The 22,878-nt window shown below is 42.8% G+C and overlaps 1 protein-coding gene across 4 annotated transcripts in view; it reads right to left on the bottom strand.

Annotated features, from left to right (window-relative positions):
- METAP1D (methionyl aminopeptidase type 1D, mitochondrial) overlaps positions 1-15,520 on the bottom strand; it is a 76,211-nt gene extending 60,691 nt beyond the window's left edge. For all 4 annotated transcript variants that reach the window (XR_015147727.1, XM_086358267.1, XM_086358240.1 and 1 more), the window contains exon 1: positions 15,472-15,520. Coding sequence is in view for 2 of the 4 variants with exons in the window: in XM_086358240.1 (XP_086214366.1) it covers positions 15,472-15,511 (40 nt within the window). In the remaining 2 variants the exon portion in view is untranslated. The remainder of the gene's footprint in view (positions 1-15,471) is intronic.
- Between the last annotated feature and the right edge of the window lie 7,358 nt (positions 15,521-22,878).

Raw genomic sequence — 22,878 nt, 5'->3', positions numbered from 1 at the left:
AGGCTGTATATTATCACCCTGCTTATTTAACTTCTATGCAGAGTACACCATGAGAAACACTGGGCTGGAAGAAGCCCAAGCTGGAATCAAGATGCTGGGAGAAATATCAATAACCTCAGATATGCAGATGACACCACCCTTATGGCAGAAAGTGAAGAGGAACTAAAAAGCCTCTTGATGGAAGTGAAAGAGAAGAGTGAAAAAGTTGGCTTAAAGCTCAACATTCAGAAAACTAAGATCATGGCATCCGGTCCCGTCACTTCATGGGAAATAGATGGGGAAACAGTGGAAACAGTGTCAGACTTTATTTTTTGGGGCTCCAAAATCACTGCAGATGGTGACTGCAGCCATGAAATTAAAAGACGCTTACTCCTTGGAAGGAAAATTATGACCAATCTAGATAGCATAATTCAAAAGCCAACAAAGGTCCATCTAGTCAAGGCTATGGGTTTTCCTGTGGTCATGTATGGATGTGAGAGTTGGACTGTGAAGAAGGCTGAGCACCGAAGAATTGATGCTTTTGAACTGTGGTGTTGGAGAAGACTCTTGAGAGTCCCTTGGACTGCAAGGAGATCCAAGCAGTCCATTCTAAAGGAGATCAGCCCTGGGATTTCTTTGGAAGGAACAATGCTAAAGCTGAAACTCCAGTACTTTGGCCACCTCATGCGAAGAGTTGACTCATTGGAAAAGACTGTGATGCTGGGAGGGATTGGGGGCAGGAGGAAAAGAGGACGACAGAGGATGAGATGGCTGGATGGCATCACTCACTCAATGGACGTGACTCTGAGTGAAGTCTGGGAGTTGGTGATGGACAGGGAGGCCTGGCGTGCTGTGATTCATGGGGTCGCAAAGAGTCGGACACGACTGAGCAGCTGAACTGAAATGAACTGAACTGAAGCGACTTAGCATGCACGCAAAAGGTTTGTTTCAGGGGTGATGAAAATGTAAAATTGATGGTGGTAGTGGCTGCACAACTCTTTGAGTACACTAAATACCACTGAATTGTACACTTTAAGTAGGTGTGAATTGTATAATCTGTGAATTCAATTCAGTTCAGTCGCTCAGTCGTGTCTGACTGCCATGCCATGGACTGCAGCATGCGAGGCCTCCCTGTCCATCACCAACTCTCAGAGTTTACTCAAACTCATGTCCATCGAGTTGGTGATGTCATCCAACCATCTCATCCTCTGTCGTCCCCTTCTCCTCCTGCCTTCAATCTTTCCCAGCATCAGGGTCTTTTCCAACGAGTCAGCTCTTCACATCTGGTGGCCAAAGTATTGGAGTTTCAGCTTCAGCATCAGTCCTTCCAATGAATATTCAGGACTGATTTCCTTTAGGATAGACTGGTTGGATCTCCTTGCAGTCCAAGGGACTCTCAAGAGTCTTCTCCAACACCACAGTTCAAAAGCATCAATTCTTCAGCGCTCAGCTTTCCTTATAGCCCAACCCTCACATCTATACATGACCACTGGAAGAACCATAGCCTTGACTCGACGGACCTTTGTTGGCAAAGTAATGTCTCTGCTTTTTAATATGCTGTCTAGGTTGGTCATAGCTTTTCTTCCAAGGAGCAAGCGTCTTTTAATTTCAAAATCTGTGAATTATACCTCGACAAAGATGTTATTTTAAAAAAGAACCCAAGAATCCCCACCCTTCTCTGCAGCCACTTCCATCACTTTTCATCTCTTCCTCCACTGCTAAAATTTTGGTCTAAGTCACTATGACTTCCAAGTGGTCAATTTTACTGACCCTTACTGAGTCATCCTGAAATTTCCTCCTGAGCCTCTTTTCCTCACTAGGTTCTCTGTTTGCGCCAACTCCTTCTTTAATGCTTTGACAGCTCCTCTCCTTTTTCAGGTCCCCTTTCCAACACCCAGGTCCTGATTCCTCCTTCTCTGTACCATTTCTCTTGCATCCGTCTCTTCCTTTCCATCCTGCAGTCAATGCACTAATTTAGGCCCCATCGCTTTGTTTCTGCCAATATCTCCCAACTGACGTGATAGTTTTCACTCATCAGTCATTCAGGGAACCACCTGAATTAAACAGGTCAGTTTAAATTAAACAGTGTTAAACAGAATTAAACAGTGTCAGGTTAAAACAGAGACACCATTTCACTTATTTGTCAAAAACTTTCATCAGTCTCTGCTACCTGTAAGATAAACCCTAAGCTGGCCTTCAGGGTCTCCATCATCTGGCCCTAACTTCCAATATTAATCTGACTCTCCTATAACTCTCTTCTGCAAATTCTCAGCACCAGCCAAACCCTCCATTCCAGAACCCTCTGAATAGGTCTTGACTTTCCTGTATTCACACACTTTCTCCATCACTGCTCTGCCTTACCCCCTTAGGAATGACCCTCCCCCACCACTCCACCTTTCTGCCAACCATCTTACTCATCCTTTAAGGCCCAGTTCTGTGAAGAGATCACTCCAGCCCTTAATTATCTTTCTTCTCTCTTATTCCCAGAGCACTATCATACTGGTTTGTATGTTTTTTTGTGTTTTTTTTTTTTTCCCCAAGAACTTCATTGAACAACAAATTCACTGTTTTGTTCCACTATCTTCTGCCATTTCATAGACAACTTCATAATTCTATCTTCCCCAAATTTTTTATCTTTTTGAGCAATCTTTTCCAGGTGCCCTTTACAATATTCCAGGGAGCTGAAGTTTTTTCCATTAAGAGAATTTTTTTAAAGACTGAAAAAATAAAACTATCATACTGTTTTGGTTGTCATATGTATTAGGCTTCCTTCTCTAATTAAATTAAAAACCATCTGACCCAAGTTCAGAAGACCACTGCCACCGAACTTTCTCGTTCCCTCACTTCTCATCCTTGTATATCTGTTCCTTGCTCTTGCAGGAAATTCTCATCTTAGGACCACTCCTCCCCCACCCCCCCGCCCCATATTATCAGCCTCTTTCCTTTTTACTTTCTACAGATTATTTACTGTATAATAATGAGCCCCAAAACAAAAAAAATAGACAAGGTCCTTGCCCTTGGGAAATATCCAGCTTAGACTAGACTCTTAGGATTCACTAATTCAATCCCCCTCTTGCTAATCCCCCATTCCCCTTTTCTCTTACTCCCTAGTCCTTCCAGTGCATCCATCTGGAAAATTCCATCAATCCAACTATCTACTTTCACTCTTTTATACACACAGGATGATGCCCATTTGGAGAAAATCACACAGTGACAATGAATGGGGCCACTGCAGATGCACGGTCTCTAATTTCACTTGGATCTCAACATTGCTGGGCAATTCTTCTATTATCTGTCATTTTTTCCCTCCTATTTCCCAATCCCCTACCTCATTTCATCTCTAACCTTGGCAAAAATGTACAGAAAGAAACTGAAGTAACTGAGGGACAAGGAGCTTCTTCAATTTTCTGTCCCCTCTTCCACATGAAAACCTATCTACATGTTCATCCATCATCCCTCCAACACTAAGGGAGCAGGAGTCTGATTTCTCTCTCTCTTTTCACACACATGCCTCGGTTGTCCTGTTCAGATGGCTCCCCAATCCTGTACACGCTACTGTCAAAAGGAGCACCTCCAACTGGCTGCTCCCTAGTTCTCACCCTGCCTGCCTGCTGTTTTAGAGCAGCAGAGCTCGCAGAAAGCTAAAGAGGCTCTCACTCCACCTCTGCCTTGGGACCAGGGGCCTCCCTGTTTCTTGACTCCTTCCTCTGACCAGGGCCTCCTGGCACAGCAGGACTCAGCCTCGTCTTTACCTCCTCTGTGAAGGCGAAGGTCCCTTAGTCACTACTGGATGATCGCATTGCACCATTTGCTCACCTCTGTCTGTGTATCCTTCTTACTCTATTGCAAAATTCATTTACATGTCTGATTCCACCAAGGACTGTGAACTCATGGAAGACAAGAACTGTGTATTCCGAGGCCAGTACACTGCAAATGACATATCCCCCGCTATCTGGGTTCCTTCTCTGTCTCCACAACACCTGAGGCAAATCTCCTCTTTCTTCGTTAATCTGTGCGTTACTGCTTCATGATCAGAGAATGCAGAATGTACAATTTTTCTTCCTAGCACTTGCTAAGGTTTTTAGTGGCATAACTTACTATCCTTTGCCCTATTTCATGTATATTTGTAAAAAGAACCCTAATCAAAGTATCAAATTTAATATTAAATCAAATTTACTAATAATAACATTCTGAAATCCAACCTTATTATGTCTTCTTAAATTGTCAAATTAGAGGCATGTTAAAGTTTCCTATTATGATTGTGGTTTTTATCCATTTTTCCTTTTATTTTTAACAGCTCTTGCTTTATGTATTTTAACATGTTATTTGACTCAAAGATTCATTATTAATAATTTTATTGTATCATTATTAACCAGCCACTTTTCTCTGATTCGTTCAATAAATCTTTACTGAAAGCTTATTATGTGCCAGGCATTGTTCTAGGTACTTGGGCTACACCAAGAACAAAACAAAAACTCTTTCCTGAACTTATGTTCTAGTTGAGGAGGTAGGCAAAAAATAACATGACAAATAAGTAAGTCATATAGTGTGTTAGAAAGTGTTAAGTAGCAGGAGTAGGGCCTTACAGGACATTATAAGGACTGTGGCTTTTACTCTGAGTGAAATAGTCTGGTTTCAGCTGCACAGCAAGGCATGCGGGATCTTAGTTCCCTGACCAGGAGTCAAACCAATGCCCTCTGCATGGCGAGTATGGAGTCTTAACCACTGGACCACGAGGGAAGTCCTTAGAGGAACATTTTAAATGACCCCACTGGATATATCCATACAATCAGCAAAATACAGACTGTGGAAAGCCCCATTAGGGCAGACACATGAACCAGTTGCTTCAACAAATAAATTTCCTGAAAAAAAAAAAGGGAAAATAAACTTACTGAATAAAACAAATTGACATCCTCTTCAAGCCATGTGGCATAACTGGTACTAGAATTCATTCCTGCCTTAAACAACTAGACAAAATGTGAAGGAGCTATTTTTTTGGCACCAGCTGCTGAACAATGTAAGATAGAGAATCTTGAGGGTAAACAAACACACACAGGGAGTCCAGCTGGGTTGCAGTGTCCTGCCTGGGGAAACCATCCCAAATTTTTCATTGGGAGATGGAGCCCAAGCCAAGCACAGCACTTTGCTGTTTCATTAGAGAGCAGAGGGTTGGTTGTGAAGCAGCTGGGATTTGCGAGGCAGGGTACTGAGGGTTCTGGAAAACAGAGAGACACAGGGTCGACCGGACATTAAGGCTGCTGCAAGGCTGAGAGCGAGTAGAGGTTCCAGAGGTGGCAGGGCTGGAAGAAGTTGAAGTCTTAGCCCAACCAGAGTAGAAAGACCTCACTAAGGCCCACAGGCATACAACTGGAACCAGAGAGATCAGCTGAGACCTCGGGAGTAAGAACCACGCAGAAGCAGAGCACAGGTGTGCGAATTAAGACCTGTGAACCAACCCAACTCACTGTCTTTTTTTGTAAATAAATGTTAATGGAACATAAGCCATGCTCATTTGTTTACCCACTGTCTAGGCTGCCTTTGTACTATATTAGCAGACTTGATGGGACTCTTGCCTGGAAAATCCCATGGGCGGAGGGGCCTGGTGGGCTGCAGTCCATGGGGTCGCTGAGGGTCGGACATGACTGAGCAACTTCAGTTTTACTTTTCACTTTCATGCATTGGAGAAGGAAATGGCAACCCACTCCAGTGTTCTTGCCTGGAGAATCCCAGGGACGGGGGAGCCTGGTGGGCTGCCGTCTATGGGGTCACACAGAGTCAGACACGACTGAAGCGACTTAGCAGTAATAGCAGCAGCATCAAGGAATGTTGTTACCACATGGAGTAGTGGTCCTCTAAAGTTACTTAGCTCCCTGGGACTAAATATATGAACACAACTTTGTACATTTTATATACCATTCAGCACACAGAAATAACTTTGAAATAAGCATTTAGACAGATTGAGAGATTTGTTAGAACACAGACTAGGAAACATGATGTTTGGAAACTAAATTTGTATCTCTGCATTGTTTTTAGAGCCAAAGAAATTGAACTTTGATTTCTCTTGAGGTGATATAAATAATCTATTATAGAATTCGTATTTTTTTAAAAACTTCATTCTGCTTGTAAGCATTTAAGAATATAATTTCTAAAGTTAACTAGACCTGATTTTTTTTAAAGTATTGATTAGTTTGGGGTTTGAAAAAATTAAAAAAAAAAAAAAGACATGAGTAAACAGCTAGGAAACCTCAACAGAGAAATGTATATGCAAAGAACCAAATGCAAATTCTAGAACTGTTAAGTACAATAGACGAAGAAACTTTTAAAGGCGCCTGGCTTTTAGAGTTACATAATGGAGAATCTACAGATGGAATTTTATATCTGAAATGTGCTTCAAAATAACCCAGCTTGGGGAAGCGAAGTGGTTGGGGAAAAAGATGAAACAAGCCTCCATAAGCTGAGGACTGTTGTAACTAGGTGATGGGTATGTATGGCTTTCTCTACTTTTCTGTATGTTTAAAATTCTGCACATTCAAAAGCTAAAAAAGAAAACCAATCTTTACAAGAAAAAACTGTTTTAACTGCAAAAAAGATGATGTTCAAATGAAACTCTGCATATATATTACTCTTCTCCCATCTTTGCCAAATTCCTGGAGGCATATAGTTTCCACTCTGCATTTTCAAAGACTCCCAATGCTTGGGGAAAGTGAGCATTTCATAAAACTGTGAATATTTATTTAGATGAATTCCATTTCCCTCACCCCACCTCTCTCTCTCTCTCTGTGTTATACACTTTGACACACATGGGAATATCAGTATTTGATTTCACAAAATGAGACTGCATTAAAATACTCTATAACTTGTATTTTCCAAATAACATATGTTATGAATACCATTATTGTCCACAAAACAGGCCAACATCTTTTTCTGGTTAACGACTTCACTGTAAGTATCATCGAGAGTCTACATGTTCTGTACTGTGCATTATGATTCATAATTTCAACAGGAGACAGGAACTTTGTGAAAGAAAGCGATCTCAGGCAGAGGGAAGACATAGGAGCATATATGACTTGAGGGACAAGTCTGACTTTAGGGACTTTGGGGCCATGATTTGATTGTTACTTAAGCATGCTTTAATTTATGTAGTAACAAGCCATAACAGAGTTGAAAGCCATTTGTTAAAAAATATCATATAGCAAAAATCCATCTCCGTTCTCTGGTTATCCACATAGAGTTTAAGTCACAGGAAGCTCCTTATTAATAGTATTTTCCAAATCGCCCATGGGCTGCATCCAGTTCAGTTCAGTCGCTCGGTCATGTCAGACTCTCTGCGACCCCATGGACTGCAGCATGCCAGGCCTCCCTGTCCATCACCAACTCCCGGAGTTTGCCCAAACCTATGTCCATTGAGTCGATGATGCCATCTAGCCATCTCATCCTCTGTCATCCCCTTCTTCTCCTGCCCTCAATCTTTCCCAGCATCAGGGTCTTTTCAAATGAGTCAGCTCTTCACATCAGGTGGCCAAAGTACTGGAGTTTCAGCTTCAACATCAGTCCTTTCAATGAACACCCAGGACTGATCTCCTTTAGGATGGACTGGTTGGATCTCCTTGCAGTCCAAGGGACTCTCAAGAGTCTTCTCCAACACAACAGTTCAAAAGCATCAACTCTTCGGCGCTCAGCTTTCTTTACAGTCCAACTCTCGCATCCATACATGACCACTGGAAAAACCATAGCCTTGACTAGACGGACCTTTTTTGGCAAAGTAATGTCTCTGCTTTTGAATACGCTTTCCAGGTTGGTTGTAACTTTCCTTCCAAGGAGTAAGCGTCTTTTAATTTCATTGCTGCAATCACCATCTGCAGTGATTTTGGAGCCCAGAAAAATAAAGTCAGCCACTGTTTCCCAAGGATCTCAGGTCGTTGACAAAAGTTTAAAGTACCTAATTTCTGAGGTACAATAGCCCTCTGCTATCTGGAGGCTAAATTTTTGAAAAAGCACTATCATAAGAAAATTCTTAATGAAAGAAATCTATGGCCTTAGATTTCTTAAATAAACAAAAGCACTTATAACTATTTTGCATATATGCTTAAAAAAGAATGATAAAATATTAATAGCTTTAAATATATCTTAAACTACAGTATATGTAAGTAATTTCCAGTTACCATTTTTTCATCCTGGAAATTGTAAAGGTGTTCCTTTTCTATATTATAATTTACATAGACATTTTGCTTTGTTGCAGAGATTATGCACAGTAAAAGACATTTTCCCCTTGGATCTGGTCCCATTCAAACATTTGCTATCTTCTGTATTTGTTTGTTTGCTTTTTTCTTTTATACAGTTTAAACAAAAGCTTTGGAAAATAAAAATGTTATCTTTTCAATGTATAAAATTCAAACACATCAAGCATAAAGTAAAAATCAGTCCAATCTCACCATTTGGAAATAACTGCTATGAACACTTGGGTGAACATCATCCTAGATATCTCTTTGGGCATGTATACATAAAAGGAAGCAAAACTTGATGTAAGTAGGATTTACTGTTCTATACCCAGGTTTTTCTCCTCCATATATACGCGTGAATACTTCAGTCCACAGTACATCTACATCATCTTTTTTAATGACTGCATAGCACCCCATTGCATGGGGGAACCATAATTTATTTGGTCATTCTCTTACCAAGCCATTTCAGATTCAGATTCTGGTGAATATTTCCCAATCACTATTATTATAAAGTTACCTTCTTATTCATCCATCTTGGTACACTCATGCTATCGTTCTCTCAAGATAAATTCCTAAAAGCAGAATTGTTAGCTAAAAAGTATGAGAGTTGGACTGTGAAGAAGGCTGAGCGCTGAAGAATTGATGCTTTTGAACTGTGGTGTTGGAGAAGACTCTTGAGAGTCCCTTGGACTGCAAGGAGATCCAACCAGTCCATTCTGAAGGAGATCAGCCCTGGGATTTCTTTGGAGGGAATGATGCTAAAGCTGAAACTCCAGTACTTTGGCCACCTCATGCGAAGAGTTGACTCATTGGAAAAGACTCTGATGCTGGGAGGGATTGGGGGCAGGAGGAGAAGGGGACGACAGAGGATGAGATGGCTGGATGGCATCACCGACTCGATGGACGTGAGTCTGAGTGAACTCCGGGAGTTGGTGATGGACAGGGAGGCCTGGCGTGCTGCGATTCATGGGGTCGCAAAGAGTCGGACATGACTGAGCGACTGATCTGATCTGATCTGATGTATACCTTACACCTTGATACACGTGGCCACACAGCCCTCTGGCAAGGCCAAACTATTTCACATACCCACCAACTGTGCCTTTCTTAGGCTTTCTGCTGGACTTACTCACAGTCTGCCCCCTCTCCTCTCGCTGGTTTCAGTTCGCTCCACAGGTTTACTTCCATAAGCTTTCTTCATGCTTACACTTCCATAAGCCTTCTACACTGCTTACACCTCAAGCGCTTCTCTTTCAAATCTCTTCCCTTCCCTTTTCCCAACCTCTTTTTCCTAATTATCTCTAATAAGTCTGACTCACAACTCAAATTCCATGGAACAAAATTCTCACAGTTGCCGAAAAAGGTGTCCAGAAGTAAAATTGCCTAAAAATAATCTTGGAGGGAGATGGAACATAAAAGGGGTGGGCAGGGAATGAAGTCACCATCTATGCCAGTCATATGACAAAAACTGACATTTTGAGATAAATTATTCTTTAGGCCTACAATATAAATTTTGTGCACAAATATTTCTACAGGAGGTTGCATTCTGAAAGGTCTTTCATTCAGTTATGAAAGTGAGTACTTACTATGCACATATATTGTACGCCACATTTGGGGAAGACAGAGATGAAGAAGATAAGATTCTTGTCTCTAAGAAGCTCCCATTCTAGCAGGAGAGATGGAGGTGTAAAATACTTTTCATATAAGTGTACATACTCTGATTCAGGGTAATAAGCGTTGTGATAAAGGCATGACCTCAGTGCTACTGAAGCAGACTGGGTTAGTTCAGCCTGGGTAGAAGCAAAGACAGCTTCAAAGGAGAGATGGCATTTAAGTGTGGCCTTGAAGGATGAATGATTTGCTGGGTGAATAAAGGACACAGCAGACAAAGCAATTAAGGAGGTACTCAATGGCAAACCTTAGCAGATATGAGTTTAGGAAAGTGGCAGGAGATGAGGCTGAAGAGGTAAACTGAGGCCAGGCTGAGATGGAGTTATCCTTTGATCCTAAGAGATTCAGACTTTAGATCAGCAATGAAGAGTTCTCGGGGTTTGTTTGTTTGTTTTTGTTTTTTTAAGTAGGGAAGCATCATAATCAGACCTGAATTCTAGAAAGACAGTTGTAGGGAAGAAGACAGACTAAAGTGGACACTAATTACAAGGGACGGTAAAGACTCGTACCCAGACCATGCAAAAAGCTGGAGGCATCCAAGAAATGGGATTTACTGACTCACTGAACATAGACGCTGAAGGCGGTGGGAAGGACCAAAAGAACTTACATGCTTATACTGAGGTAGTGCCTGGAGGGTGATGCCAGTGATGGAGACAGAGTATATAATGGAGAAGCAGAAGACATGGGGGAAAATACTCACTTCCATGTTGAACTTGTTGAACTTAAGGGACCTGTGAGACATCAGGAAAAGATGCTTAACAGAGAGAGGGAGTTAAGGCCCAGTGTTCGGTTCTAGGGGGTATTCTGCTGATTTTTTTTTTAAATTGTATAGATTTGGCAGTCATTTGAGGTGGGTAAACATGATTGCTGACAATCAGGAAAGGAAACAGGGATGAGGGCTTAGAACAGAATCTTAGGGAACACTAATATTTATAAACCTAGAAGCAGAAGAAAAGCCTAGTGAAAGTCCAGGAAAATCAGAGAAAAGGGGCAAGCCAGGAGAGACTGGCTCATAAAAGGCACATGAGTGTAAAAGAGAAAACATGCCTCCGTCTTTGCCTGCCCCACACTTTTCCTTCCCATACTCACTGTGCAACCTAAGAATCTCACATGGAAGCTTTGGGAGCTGGAACAAAGATTCTAATAAAGTGGGAGGTGGGAGTGAGATTAAACAAAGTTCCTGGGACCCCGTTAGGGATTCTGCACCATGATCTGGGATTTACTGCCAGTGTTAATACTAGGAACAGTTCCATCCCTAAAGGGCTTGTTACCTTCTCTCTATGTTCCAAGAGACTAATATGTCCTTTCCCCTTGCCAACGTCACTACTCATAGTTTTAATCCATCCCTTAGCTCACGACGGAAGAGAACAAGTATGGCCGTGCCTCAGGGCTCAAGGCCCTTATGCCCTTCTTAAGCAGTTAAAAAGTCTCTTCTTCCCATTTTCCAGGAGGGAAATGTGCACACAGCTGCTGATGATAAATACTGGCCCAAAGACTTAGAGTGGATTAATTTACATCAATCTAAAGGGGTGAAGGTCTGGGGAGGCCTTACAAATAGCTGTGAAAAGAAGAGAAGCGGAAAGCAAAGGAGAAAAGGAAAGATATAAGCATCTGAATGCAGAGTTCCAAAGAATAGCAAGGAGAAATAAGAAAGCCTTCCTCAGCGATCAATGCAAAGAAATAGAGGAAAACAACAGAATGGGAAAGACTAGGGATCTCGTCAAGAAAATTAGAGATACCAAGGGAACATTTCATGCAAAGATGGGCTCGATAAAGAACAGAAATGGTATGGACCTAACAGAAGCAGAAGATATTAAGAAGAGGTGGCAAGAATACACAGAAGAATTGTACAAAAAAGAGCTTCACGACCAAGATAATCACGATGGTGTGATCACTGACCTAGAGCCAGACATCCTGGAATGGGAAGTCAAGTGGGCCTTAGAAAGCATCACTACGAACAAAGCTAGTGGAGGTGATGGAATTCCAGTTGAGCTATTTCAAATCCTAAAAGATGATGCTGTGAAAGTGCTGCACTCAATAAGCCAGCAAATTTGGAAAACTCAGCAGTGGCCACAGGACTGGAAAAGGTCAGTTTTCATTCCAATCCCAAAGAAAGGCAAGGCCAAAGAATGCTCAAACTACCGCACAATTGCACTCATCTCACACGCTAGTAAGGTAATGCTCAAAATTCTCCAAGCCAGGCTTCAGCAATACGTGAACTGTGAACTTCCTGATGTTGAAGCTGGTTTTAGAAAAGGCAGAGGAACCAGAGATCAAATTGCCAACATCCACTGGATCATGGAAAAAGCAAGAGAGTTCCAGAAAAACATCTATTTCTGCTTTATTGACTATGCCAAAGCCTTTGACAGTGTGGATCACAATAAACTGTGGAAAATTCTGAAAGAGATGGGAATACCAGACCACCTGACCTGCCTCTTGAGAAACCTATAAGCAGGTCAGGGAGCAATAGTTAGAACTGGACATAAAACAACAGACTGGTTCCAAATAGGAAAAGGAGTACGTCAAGGCAGTATATTGTCACCCTGATTATTTAACTTATATGCAGAGTACATCATGAGAAACGCTGGGCTGGAAGAAGCACAAGCTGGAATTAAGATTGCTGGGAGAAATATCAATAACCTCAGATACGCAGATGACACCACCCTTACGGCAGAAAGTGAAGAGGAACTAAAAAGCCTCTTGATGAAAGTGAAAGAGGAGAGTGAAAAAGTTGGCTTAAAGCTCAACATTCAGAAAACTAAGATCATGGCATCTTAGACCATGGCATGGTCCCATCACTTCATGGGAAATAGATGGGGAAACACTGGAAACAGTGTCAGACTTTATTTTTTTGGGCTCCAAAATCACTGCAGATGGTGACTGCAGCCATGAAATTAAAAGACGCTTCCTCCTTGGAAGGAAAGTTATGACCAACCTAGATAGCATATTCAAAAGCAGAGACATTACTTTGCCAACAAAGGTCCATCTAGTCAAGGCTATGGTTTTTCCAGTGGTCATGTATGGATGTGAGAGTTGGACTGTAAAGAAAGCTGAGTGCCAAAGAATTGATGCTTTTGAACTGTGGTGTTGGAGAAGACTCTTGCGAATCCCTTGGACTGCAAGGAGGTCCAATCAGTCCATTCTAAAGGAGATCAGTCCTGGGATTTCTTTGGAAGAAATGATGATAAAGCTAAAACTCCAATATTTTGGCCACCTCATGTGAAGAATTGACTCATTGGAAAAGACTCTGATGCTGGGAGGGATTGGAGGCAGGAGGAGAAGGGGACAACAGAGGATGAGATGGCTGGATGGCATCACTGGCTCAATAGACATGAGTTTGGGTGAACTCCGGGAGTTGGTGATGGACAGGGAGGCCTGGTGTGCTGCGATTCATGGGGTCTCAAAGAGTCAGACATGACTGAGCGACTGAACTGAACTGAAAGGTGAAAAGGAGAAAGAAAGAGGAGAGAGGACTCAATAAATTTACCCTTCATTTTCAACCCTGAAGGGTGGAGAGTAGGTAGTACAAGACAACCTGTCTGCAACATAAAACTAGTTATGAATAGTCCATAAAGGGGGCTTTCCCCATCACCAGACTTCTTCCTGATGACGTATTTTCCCTCCCTCTTCTAATCAGAAGATCCTCCACTTCGAGTCAGAAGATAACCCTCGTGGAGTGTAATGGGAAGCATTACTATAGCTTTTTCTGTAAGAGCTTTTTCCAAGATTGTCTGAACCATCATTTGTCAAAATCATAAGTGAGAAAAATGATGAATATCTTGTTTCTATAATCCACAAAGATTCTATACACATGCATACATATATGTGTATGCATTTAATACATGTGTGTGCATGTGTGTGTTCTGGCTCTTCCTCTACCTTGACTATCTGCCCAGATCCTCTTCACCATTACCTGCAGTTCCTAAAAAAGGTCTAAACACCATTAGTTCTTGTCAAAAGAGGAAACAAAAAGTAACTTGATGAATAAATAGTTTGGATTGGAGCCCAGATCTTAAGAGGTGTAAATTGGTGCACTTTTCACAAGGCTGTACTTTCACATAGGTTTCCACTCTCCCATCCAACCGGTCCAAATTACTTCCTACATCACCGTCCCTTTACACATCTCTCACCTCAAATCTCCCCGAGGTTCCTCACTCCACTAACACACAAAAAAACAGGTCTATCCTCCTACCAACCTCCTTCTTCTCTAAAAACATCTTTCTCTTTACTTTTCACACACACTCATCATATTTGTCCTGTCTCTGATTTTCTACTTTGCACACTGATTTCTGTGAAGAGACCATGCCATGCAGGACAGAGGAATGAACCCTTAAAAAAAATCAGAGTCATATTCAAATGCCCATTTTGCCTCTTACAATCTGTGCAATCATGGTCTTATTACTTAACCTCTTTGTCTCGCTTTTCTCATCAGCAAACATAATAATGCCGAACTCATTGAGTTTTAAAAGGCAATTAGCACGACTTCCTTGGTGGTTCTGTAGTTAAGACTCCCAGTGCCAGGGACTGGAGTTCCCCTCCTCTCCGCCCCCGGTCCAGAAACTAATATCCCACGTGTGGCACCCCGCCCCCGCTCAAAAAAAGTAGTTAGCACATGTAAGATGCTTAACACGGTATTACGTATTAATACATAAAAGGCACTTAAAAATGGTAGCTATTTGCCGTGAAAGTAGTATTTGCCTCACAAGACTGTTGTTCCTACATACCTGACACCTAAAGTGTTCTTAAAAATATTTTAATTCCCTTCCTCCCCCAGTTTTGAAAAAACTTTCCAATTCTTTCCAACAAAGATTCAGAAACCAGTTCAAATCCAACAAAGATTCATCTGCAAAACTATTTGCACATTTACTAAAATTTCACCACTTACACAAGGGCTTCCCTTGTGGCTCACTCAGTAAAGTATCCGCCCGCAGTGCAGGAGACCCAGGTTCGATCCCTGGATCGGAAAGGTCCCCTGGATTAGGACATGGCAACGCAGTCCAGTATTCTTGCCTGGAGAATCCCTCAAACAGAGGAGCCTGGCGCGCTAAAGTCAATGGGGTCGCCCAGAGTCGGACATGACTGAGCGACTAAACCACCACCCAAGAATAATAGAATGACACCTATTTAAAGCTAAACAGACATAATTTCTCCTCTTCTTAAGACAGTGGAAGAGAATAATCACATTTTGCAAGCTGCCCCAAAGACGTGTTGGATAATGCCAATAGATACAAGTTGCATTCTCTGCGGCAACTGAGTGTCGAGGAGCATTTCCGTTACTGTAGGTTCATCGCTCTGCAGCCGGAATAAATAAGCTTGCTGCACCAATCACACAGCTGACGTGGGCGAAGAAAACTTCAGATAATGTCCCATAAATCTCAATGAGGGACTGCAAATAGATGCCACGCCGTGACGTGATCTAAGCAAGTGACGAACACACGCGGATCTGTTTCTGTGACAAGTGGTAACGTGTGCCTGCATATGTCCGCAGGACTGAAAGCACAATCTGGTACGCCGAGATGTCCGATCGCGGACGTGTATCCCTTTGAACCCGACTGCGTAGCAAGTGAGCGACGATGAGAACCCTCGCGCACCTCTAGGAACTTACCTCTTCGGACGAACAGGTGCAAGCCGCTGGGCGCCGCCATGTTGGCGTCGGTCACGTGGCCACAAACTCTCGCACCTCGCCCCGCCCCGCCCCGCCCGTCGGAGCCTTCCACTCGCCGCGCTGCCAAAAACCAGAGGCGCCGAGGCCGCCGGAGGGGAGCGCGCGTGCGCGCCGGGGGCTGACTGCGGGAGCTCTGGCGGCGGAGCGGCTCGGGCACCCGGGCCAGTAGGGGATCCCGCGGCCGGCCGAGCCCGCTCCAGCCACGAGAGGCGGGCTGCAGCAGCGGTTCGCGCACTCTCTCTGAGCCCCGGCGCCCAGGTGGGATGGAAGAAGCCTGTCAGGTAAGCGTGGTATCCAATATTTGTAGCATCAACATTTTGGTGCATGGAAACGTGAAGTTGGGAGGAAAAAAATAAAGCACAATCTAGCGTTCAACATAGCACTTTGCATCATCGTCTGCCACTTTGTTGCCTATTTTTCCCTGGATTCAGCTGAAAGGTAAAATTTGGTTCAAAGTCACCAGCTGCCTGCCCCCTTGGCTGTCCCAGAATCTACATTACTCAGCAGAGACAACAGACAAGACAGGATCTGTGTACAGCTGCAAAATCTATTCTGGGTTCCACAGTGGGTATATTCAGGGACTTCTCTTTCCCCGAGGACACCTCCAGCTCAGTGGTGTTAACTGGTGTCTTAATCCTAAATGTGACTTTTAAGAATGAGAGGATGATGTCTGCTAATTGTGCTGCCAAAAGATGAAGGCTTCGGAAGGCCAATTATGAACCAAGTGAGGGAGCTGATGGATCCCTAGTGATGACGGTGCCCATTTTTACCAAATTCACTATTCCTCTTATCTGCATTCTGGGGCACATTTCCATCCTGTCACAGAGCAGATAGTATTCATCTTGGTACCCATCGAAGAACCTGATATGCAAGGAATGAAGGAATGTCTGGTGAAGAAATTGAACTCTGCATTAACACAGTCAAACCAACAATATAACAGTTTCCAAATGCAGTGAAGACTGATAAGGATTCTTGGTGAATGTGTGTGATGTCACCTAATTAACATTTAAGAATGTAACTTAACTACACAGTGAAAAACCCAGACAGTTCAGAACTGATTTTTTTAAAAAGCGTAAATCCCCTTCCTCACCTTGTCTACACACCACAATCCCACTCTCCAGTCAGCCCCTGTGTGCAGTCATCCTATGTCTTTTACAGGCAAATATATGTAAATATTTTAAATAGAATCACATACTTTCTGTTACAAAATTGCTTTTCCACTCATCAGAAACATCAAATCTTAGAATACTTAGTTAGAGCTCAATCCTTTTAATGCCTCCATGGTCCTGATAATTTTACTTTTAAGGAGAGTGAATTTGGGTAGTTCATAAGAGGACACACCTATACTTCTTGGAGACCCAGTTTTGTATGCTTTTGGGTCACCTTGAAAGATAAAGGGAAAAAAAATGTTTTCCACTGAGGTAGATAAGATGCACAAGGATGAGAATGAAGAATACTTTCAGGTGACTTCAAGCCCCACCTTTTTCAAATGCAGATCAGTTCCAAGGAGAGAGTTTTTTAATGTCGTAATCTGTGCTCGCTGTAACTGAAGCCAACGACATGAGTGCAGGAAAGGAACCTGAAAGTTAGCAGAGCACCGCGTCTCAAGAAGTGTGCAGAAAAAAGAAACCTAGAAGTCCCAAGAGAAATGTCAGAGGGCATTAAGCCCAATTTCAAAACAGCTGAAATGGAGCACATGTTTATGTGATTCAGCTCAGCCAATCCTTGGGCTTCCCTGGTGGTTCAGTCAGTAAAGAATCTGCCTGCAGTGCAGGAGACCCAGGTTAGATCCCCGGGTCAGGAAGATCCCCTGGGGAAGGCCATGGCAACCCACTCCAGTATTCTTGCCTGGAGAATCCCATGGTTAGAAGAGCCTGGCAATCTACAGTCCTTGGGGTCATACAGAGTTGGACATGACTGAGTGACTAAACTACCACCAATCCTTGAAAAACAAATGCACGATTTATCCCCCTTCAACTAGAAGGAAAAGAAAACTGTGAGAATCAGGTGGCACCACTATACTGTAATCCAGTGAGGAAGTCACCAGTAAATTCAGCGTAGCATGTGGACATCCAGGATGAGCTAGAAATGAAGCAGATATGAACTTGCACAGGTAATAACTTGCCCACTGATTCTTGATTTAGCTTCTTTCATAACATGCTTCTGACATTGGAAAGATCGAGAACTGCCAGAGTGTGTCCTCCAAAATCATCGATTTATATAAGATATATGCATGCTGATCGACCATATAAAGGGCTAGACTCCTGGCATCTACGTAAAAGTGTTAGTCGTACAGTCATGTTTGACTCTGCAACCACTCCTCTGTCCATGGAATTCTCTAGGAGAGAATACTGGAGTGGGTAGCCAGTAACTTCTCCAGAGGAATCTTCCCAGCTCAGGGATTTGAACCCAAGTCTCCTGCATGATAGGTGGATTCTTTACTCTCTGAGCCATCAGGGAAGCCCTTTAAAAGATCCCTAGTAATTCTAACATCTGTGATCCTGGGTATAAGGGCATTAGATTGCTTTCATTTAGGTGAGTAACTACTATTGACTCACTTCTCTTCTCTGTTTCTGCCCATCTTTCCTATGAAATGAAGGTTATGTTGTGGCACTGCATTGATTTGAACTTCCACCATTTTTCAGATTTTGTATTTTTTGAAAAAAAATGTTGAATAATTTTTCAAAACCAGAGTTCAAGAAATAAAGGGTAACTTTTTAATATCTTCAGTTTCTATATTGAGAAGTTCATTCTGCGATGTTAAATATTTTTATTGTGAAAGTATTGTTTTATAGGGTTTTTACCTTGTTATTTTTAATTAATTAATTTATTTGGCTGCATCCAGTCTTAGTTGCCACAGGCCAGATCCTCATCCCATCATGCAGGACTTTTCATTGTGTCACATGGACTCGCTAGCTGTGTCTCAGAGGCTTAGTTGCTCCATGGCATGTGGGATCTTAGTTCCTTTCCCTACTAGGGATTGAACCCACATCCTTTGCACTGCAAAGCAGATGGATTTTTAACCCCTGGACCACCAGGGAAGTCCCATTCCTCGGTTTTTAAAAGGTTGTCTTATTAGCATCTTTTTTTTTTAAATTTACTTATTTTAATTGGAGGCTAATTACTTTACAATATTGTATTGGCTTTGCCATACATCAACATGAATCCACCACGGGTGTACACGTGTTCCCAATCCTGAACCCCCCTCCCACCACCCTCCCCATTATTAGCATCCTTTTATATCTTTTAATCTTCTTTTATTAAAGAGATAAATCAGAAATAAATTCTGATATTCTCATTTTCTAAAAGTCATTTTTTCCTTCCTCCTTCTTCTACTTAATGATATTTTATTATAGACATACTACATAACTTTTTCAAATACTGTATATAGTTTGTAGTAAAATTGAAATTATTTTGGTTTCCATAATGAAGATCCTGAATTTGTGATTCCAATTCGCAATTTAAAGCTCTAGAGATTTTGCTACCTGAAGTAAATCCCTTTGAAAATAACTTTTGCTTTGTAAAGACATCATCCTGTAACCTGAGAAGGCAATGGCACCCCACTCCAGTACTCTTGCCTGGAAAATCCCATGGATGGAGGAGCCTGGTAGGCTGCAGTCCATGGGGTCGCACAGAGTCGGACACGACTGAAGAGACTTAGCAGCAGCAGCAGCAGCAGCATCCTGTAACTTGTCTCACTAGGTTTTTAAATACTTATGAAGATTACCTATAATGCAACATAAAGACTAAGGTGTAGAAGCCCTTAGCCCTTACACTAAGGTATGTATCTGTAGAAGAAACTTGTTACATACAAACATAAGACTAACTGAGACTGTGGTGTTTCCTACCGGGCACTACAGTGGCCTGCTGGGGGAAACTGGTGTCCTGGGACCTGCATAGCTTCAGTGGGGCTGTCAACCCTAGGTGCCTTCATTCTCCCTGAACTTACTTCTCAGTTTGCCATCTGAACCAGAAAAATTAACGTTTTGGTTTTATATCAGGATCGTATCTTAGCATTTTACTCTATGGCTTGGGAAGAATATTTCCCATCCTGCCCTCCAATGTGTTCAGTTTTAGTGTGAGGAAATGCTTTTATTTATTTACACTTATTAAAAAGTCAAATGAACATCCTTTTCAAGAACTGGGAGTCCTGCGTAAGCACAAGTTGCATATTTAACAGGGACCTGTCTGCGTAGCTGACTGGACCCCCTAAAGTTAAGGTCCAGCTTCACACGATTATATATGTTCAGGCAGAAAGTTGCTAGGGCACTCTCTTAGCCAACTTGTTTGGCAGAATATTGTTTCCTGGACCACTTGAGACAATGGTAGACATGTTACTGGCTAATCTCTGGGGCTTCCCAGGTGGTGCTAGTGGTAAAGAACCCGCCTATCAGTGTAGGAGACCTAAGAGATGTGGGTTTGAGCCCTGGGTTGGGAAGATCCCCTGGAGGAGGACATGGCAACCCACTCCAGTATTCTTGCTTGGAGAATCCCATGGACAGGGGAGCCTGATGGGCTGTGGTCCACAGGCTCACAAAGAATTGGACACAACCGAAGCAACTTAGCACCCAATCTAGGGGGACCCTTAGAGAAAATGTATAAATGCTCCATGTTTTTTTGAGGACAGGTGATGTCATATGCAAGACAGTTATAGGAAATCAAGGGGGTTTCTCCTTGCTGCTGTGCCCTGCTTCCCTCGTCTCTGGCAATGCCTAGAGGAAATCAGGGGGCAGGGAGGGGCTCTAATCGTATGTGGCCCTCCTGCCCCTCCCATTTTTAATTTGTATAATGACATTTTCTGGATCATATAATTCCTGGGCCAATGAAACTTTATGTTCCACCCCCTTCCACCAAGATTGCCTGTGACCCTCCTACATAGAAATTCTGAAGATTTTGTGAATCTATAGCCATTTATAGGCATCATCCAAGTGGGCTCAGAGAAGAGCATGTTGCACCCTCCTGAGCAGCCTGTCAGTGTGATTAAGCAGAGAAGAATGGGACCAGAGAGGGCTAACTTAGCTGTAGGGTAAGACCAAACTTTGTCCCCAGGGAGTTGCTCTCAGGCACAGTCTGGCCTGCATTCATTTCAAGCTGCTCCGGCCTCTTGGCTTGAAAGATATTATGGGAGATTTGTAAGCAGAAATAGTGCTTCAGCGTAACAGCCTATCCATTGTTGGGGCAGCAGCCTACCTGGAATGGTGGCAGGGGCCAAGAGAGGGAAGGGGTGGGAAGACTGTAAGGACGAGGATGAGGGTTGGTCCCAGACCTCACTCACTGATGCATTTGAGTGTTATCTTTTTTTCTTCAAATGAGTTATAGTTGATTTACAATATTACATTAATTGCAAAATGATTCAAACATTTTATAGATTATATTCCATTTACGGGCTTCCCAGGTGGTGCTCGTGCTAAAGGATACACCTGCCAATACAGCAGATGCGGGAAACTTGGTTTCGATCCCTGGGTCAGGAAGATCCCCTGGAGGAGGGCATGGCAACCCACTCCAGTATTCTTGCCTGGAGAATCCCATGGACAGAGGACCCTGGGGGGGCTACAGTCTATAGCGTCACAGAGAGTCAGACACGAATGAAGCGACTTAGCATGCATGCAAGCACACGTGTTCCCTTTATAGCTATTATAAAATGCTGGCTGTATTCCCTGCATTGTACAATATATCCTTGGAGCTTATTTACTTTATGCATACTACTGTGTCCTTCTTAATCCCCCACCCCTTTCGTGCCCTTCTCCCCTTGCTGCTCCCCACCAATAACTACTAGTTTGTTCTCTGTTATCTGTGAGTTTGTTTGTGTTATACTCACTAGTTTATCTTATAGAATCCATATATAAGTGATAACGTATGTGTCTTTCTTTCTCTGACTTATTTCAATAACCCTCCAGGTCAACCCATGTTGTTGCAACATTTCATTATTTTCAGATATTGAAAATTTCATTATATTTTATGACTGAGTAGTATTCCACTGTACATATGTGCTTAGTCGCTCAGTTGTGTCTTACTCTTGGCGACCCCATGGACTGTAGCCCACCAGGCTCCTCTGTCCATGGGGATTCTCGAGGCAAGAATACTGGGGTGGGCTGCGATGCCCTCCTCCAAGGCATCTTCCCAACCCAGGGATCGAACCCAGGTCTCCCACATTGCAGATTCTGTACCATCTGAGCCACCAGAGAAGCCCAAGAATATTGGAGTGAGTGAGTAGCCTGTCCGTTCTTCAGGGGATCTTCCTGACCCAGGAATCAAACTGGGGTCTCCTGCTTTGCAGGTGGCTTCTTTACCAGCTGAGCTACCATGGAAGCCCCAATGTACATATACTGCATCTTTTTTATTCATTCACCTGTTCATGGACACTTAGTTATTTCTTGGCCATTGTAAATAATGCTGGTATTAACACTGAGGCACATGTACCTTTCCAAGTTAGAGTTTTCTTTGGATATATACCCAGGAAGTGGAATTGCTGGGTCATATGGTAGTCCTCGGAGAAGGCGATGGCAACCCACTCCAGTACTCTTGCCTGGAAAATCCCATGGACGGAGAAGCCTGGTAGGCTGCAGTCCATGGGGTCGCTAGGAGTCGGACACAACTGAGCAACTTCACTTTCACTTTTCACTTTCATGCATTGGAGAAGGAAATGGCAACCCACTCCAGTGTTCTTGCCTGGAGAATCCCAGGGACAGGGGAGCCTGGTGGGCTGCCATCTATGAGGTTGCAGAGTCGGACACAACTGAAGCGACTTAGCAGCAGCAGCAGCATGGTAGTCCTATTTTTAGTTTTTTGAGGAGCCTCCAAAATGTATTTCATAGTGGCTGCTGAGTTTTATCTTAAGTGACCGGGCTTCCCTGACCTCATTTCTTGGCACTGGCTCTAAGGAAAGTTGGTTTATCTAAGTAGAAACATGTACCATTATCAACTATTATCTATTCTCAATTAGTAAGCTCTGAAAAGTAGCACCTGCTTACAGGCTTCTGGAGAATGAAGAATCCATGCAAATTAAGGCAGAAAGGCAAAAAGTTTCCAAGAGAATTTAGTGATCAATCAGCCAATCAATAAATACTTAAGTGCATACTCGGCTCCAAGGAGATTATGATGTTATTTTGGTTCTTAGGAAATTAATTGGAAAGCTGAGACTAACATGCTCACAAAATTGTCCATAAAGAAAGAGCAAGTAACCTTGAGACTATAAGCCTTACAAGAGCAACACCAGGTGTGAGGAATCAGATTTTCGCTATCCCTGGCTGCCAAGAACTGAGAAAAATGCTGAACGCTAATAAATTCTCAGGAAACTTGCACCTGTTTAAAATCCTTCCTGCAGAGATGACGTAAAAGCGAAGTACT

The sequence above is a fragment of the Bos grunniens genome, chromosome 2 (genome assembly GCF_055505025.1).
Source record: "Bos grunniens cultivar Pamir isolate PY7600 chromosome 2, Bosgru_T2T1.0, whole genome shotgun sequence".
Taxonomy (NCBI): domain Eukaryota; kingdom Metazoa; phylum Chordata; class Mammalia; order Artiodactyla; family Bovidae; genus Bos; species Bos grunniens.
The sequence above is the reverse complement of the archived record's forward strand: the minus strand, read 5'-3'. Positions and strand labels throughout refer to the sequence as shown.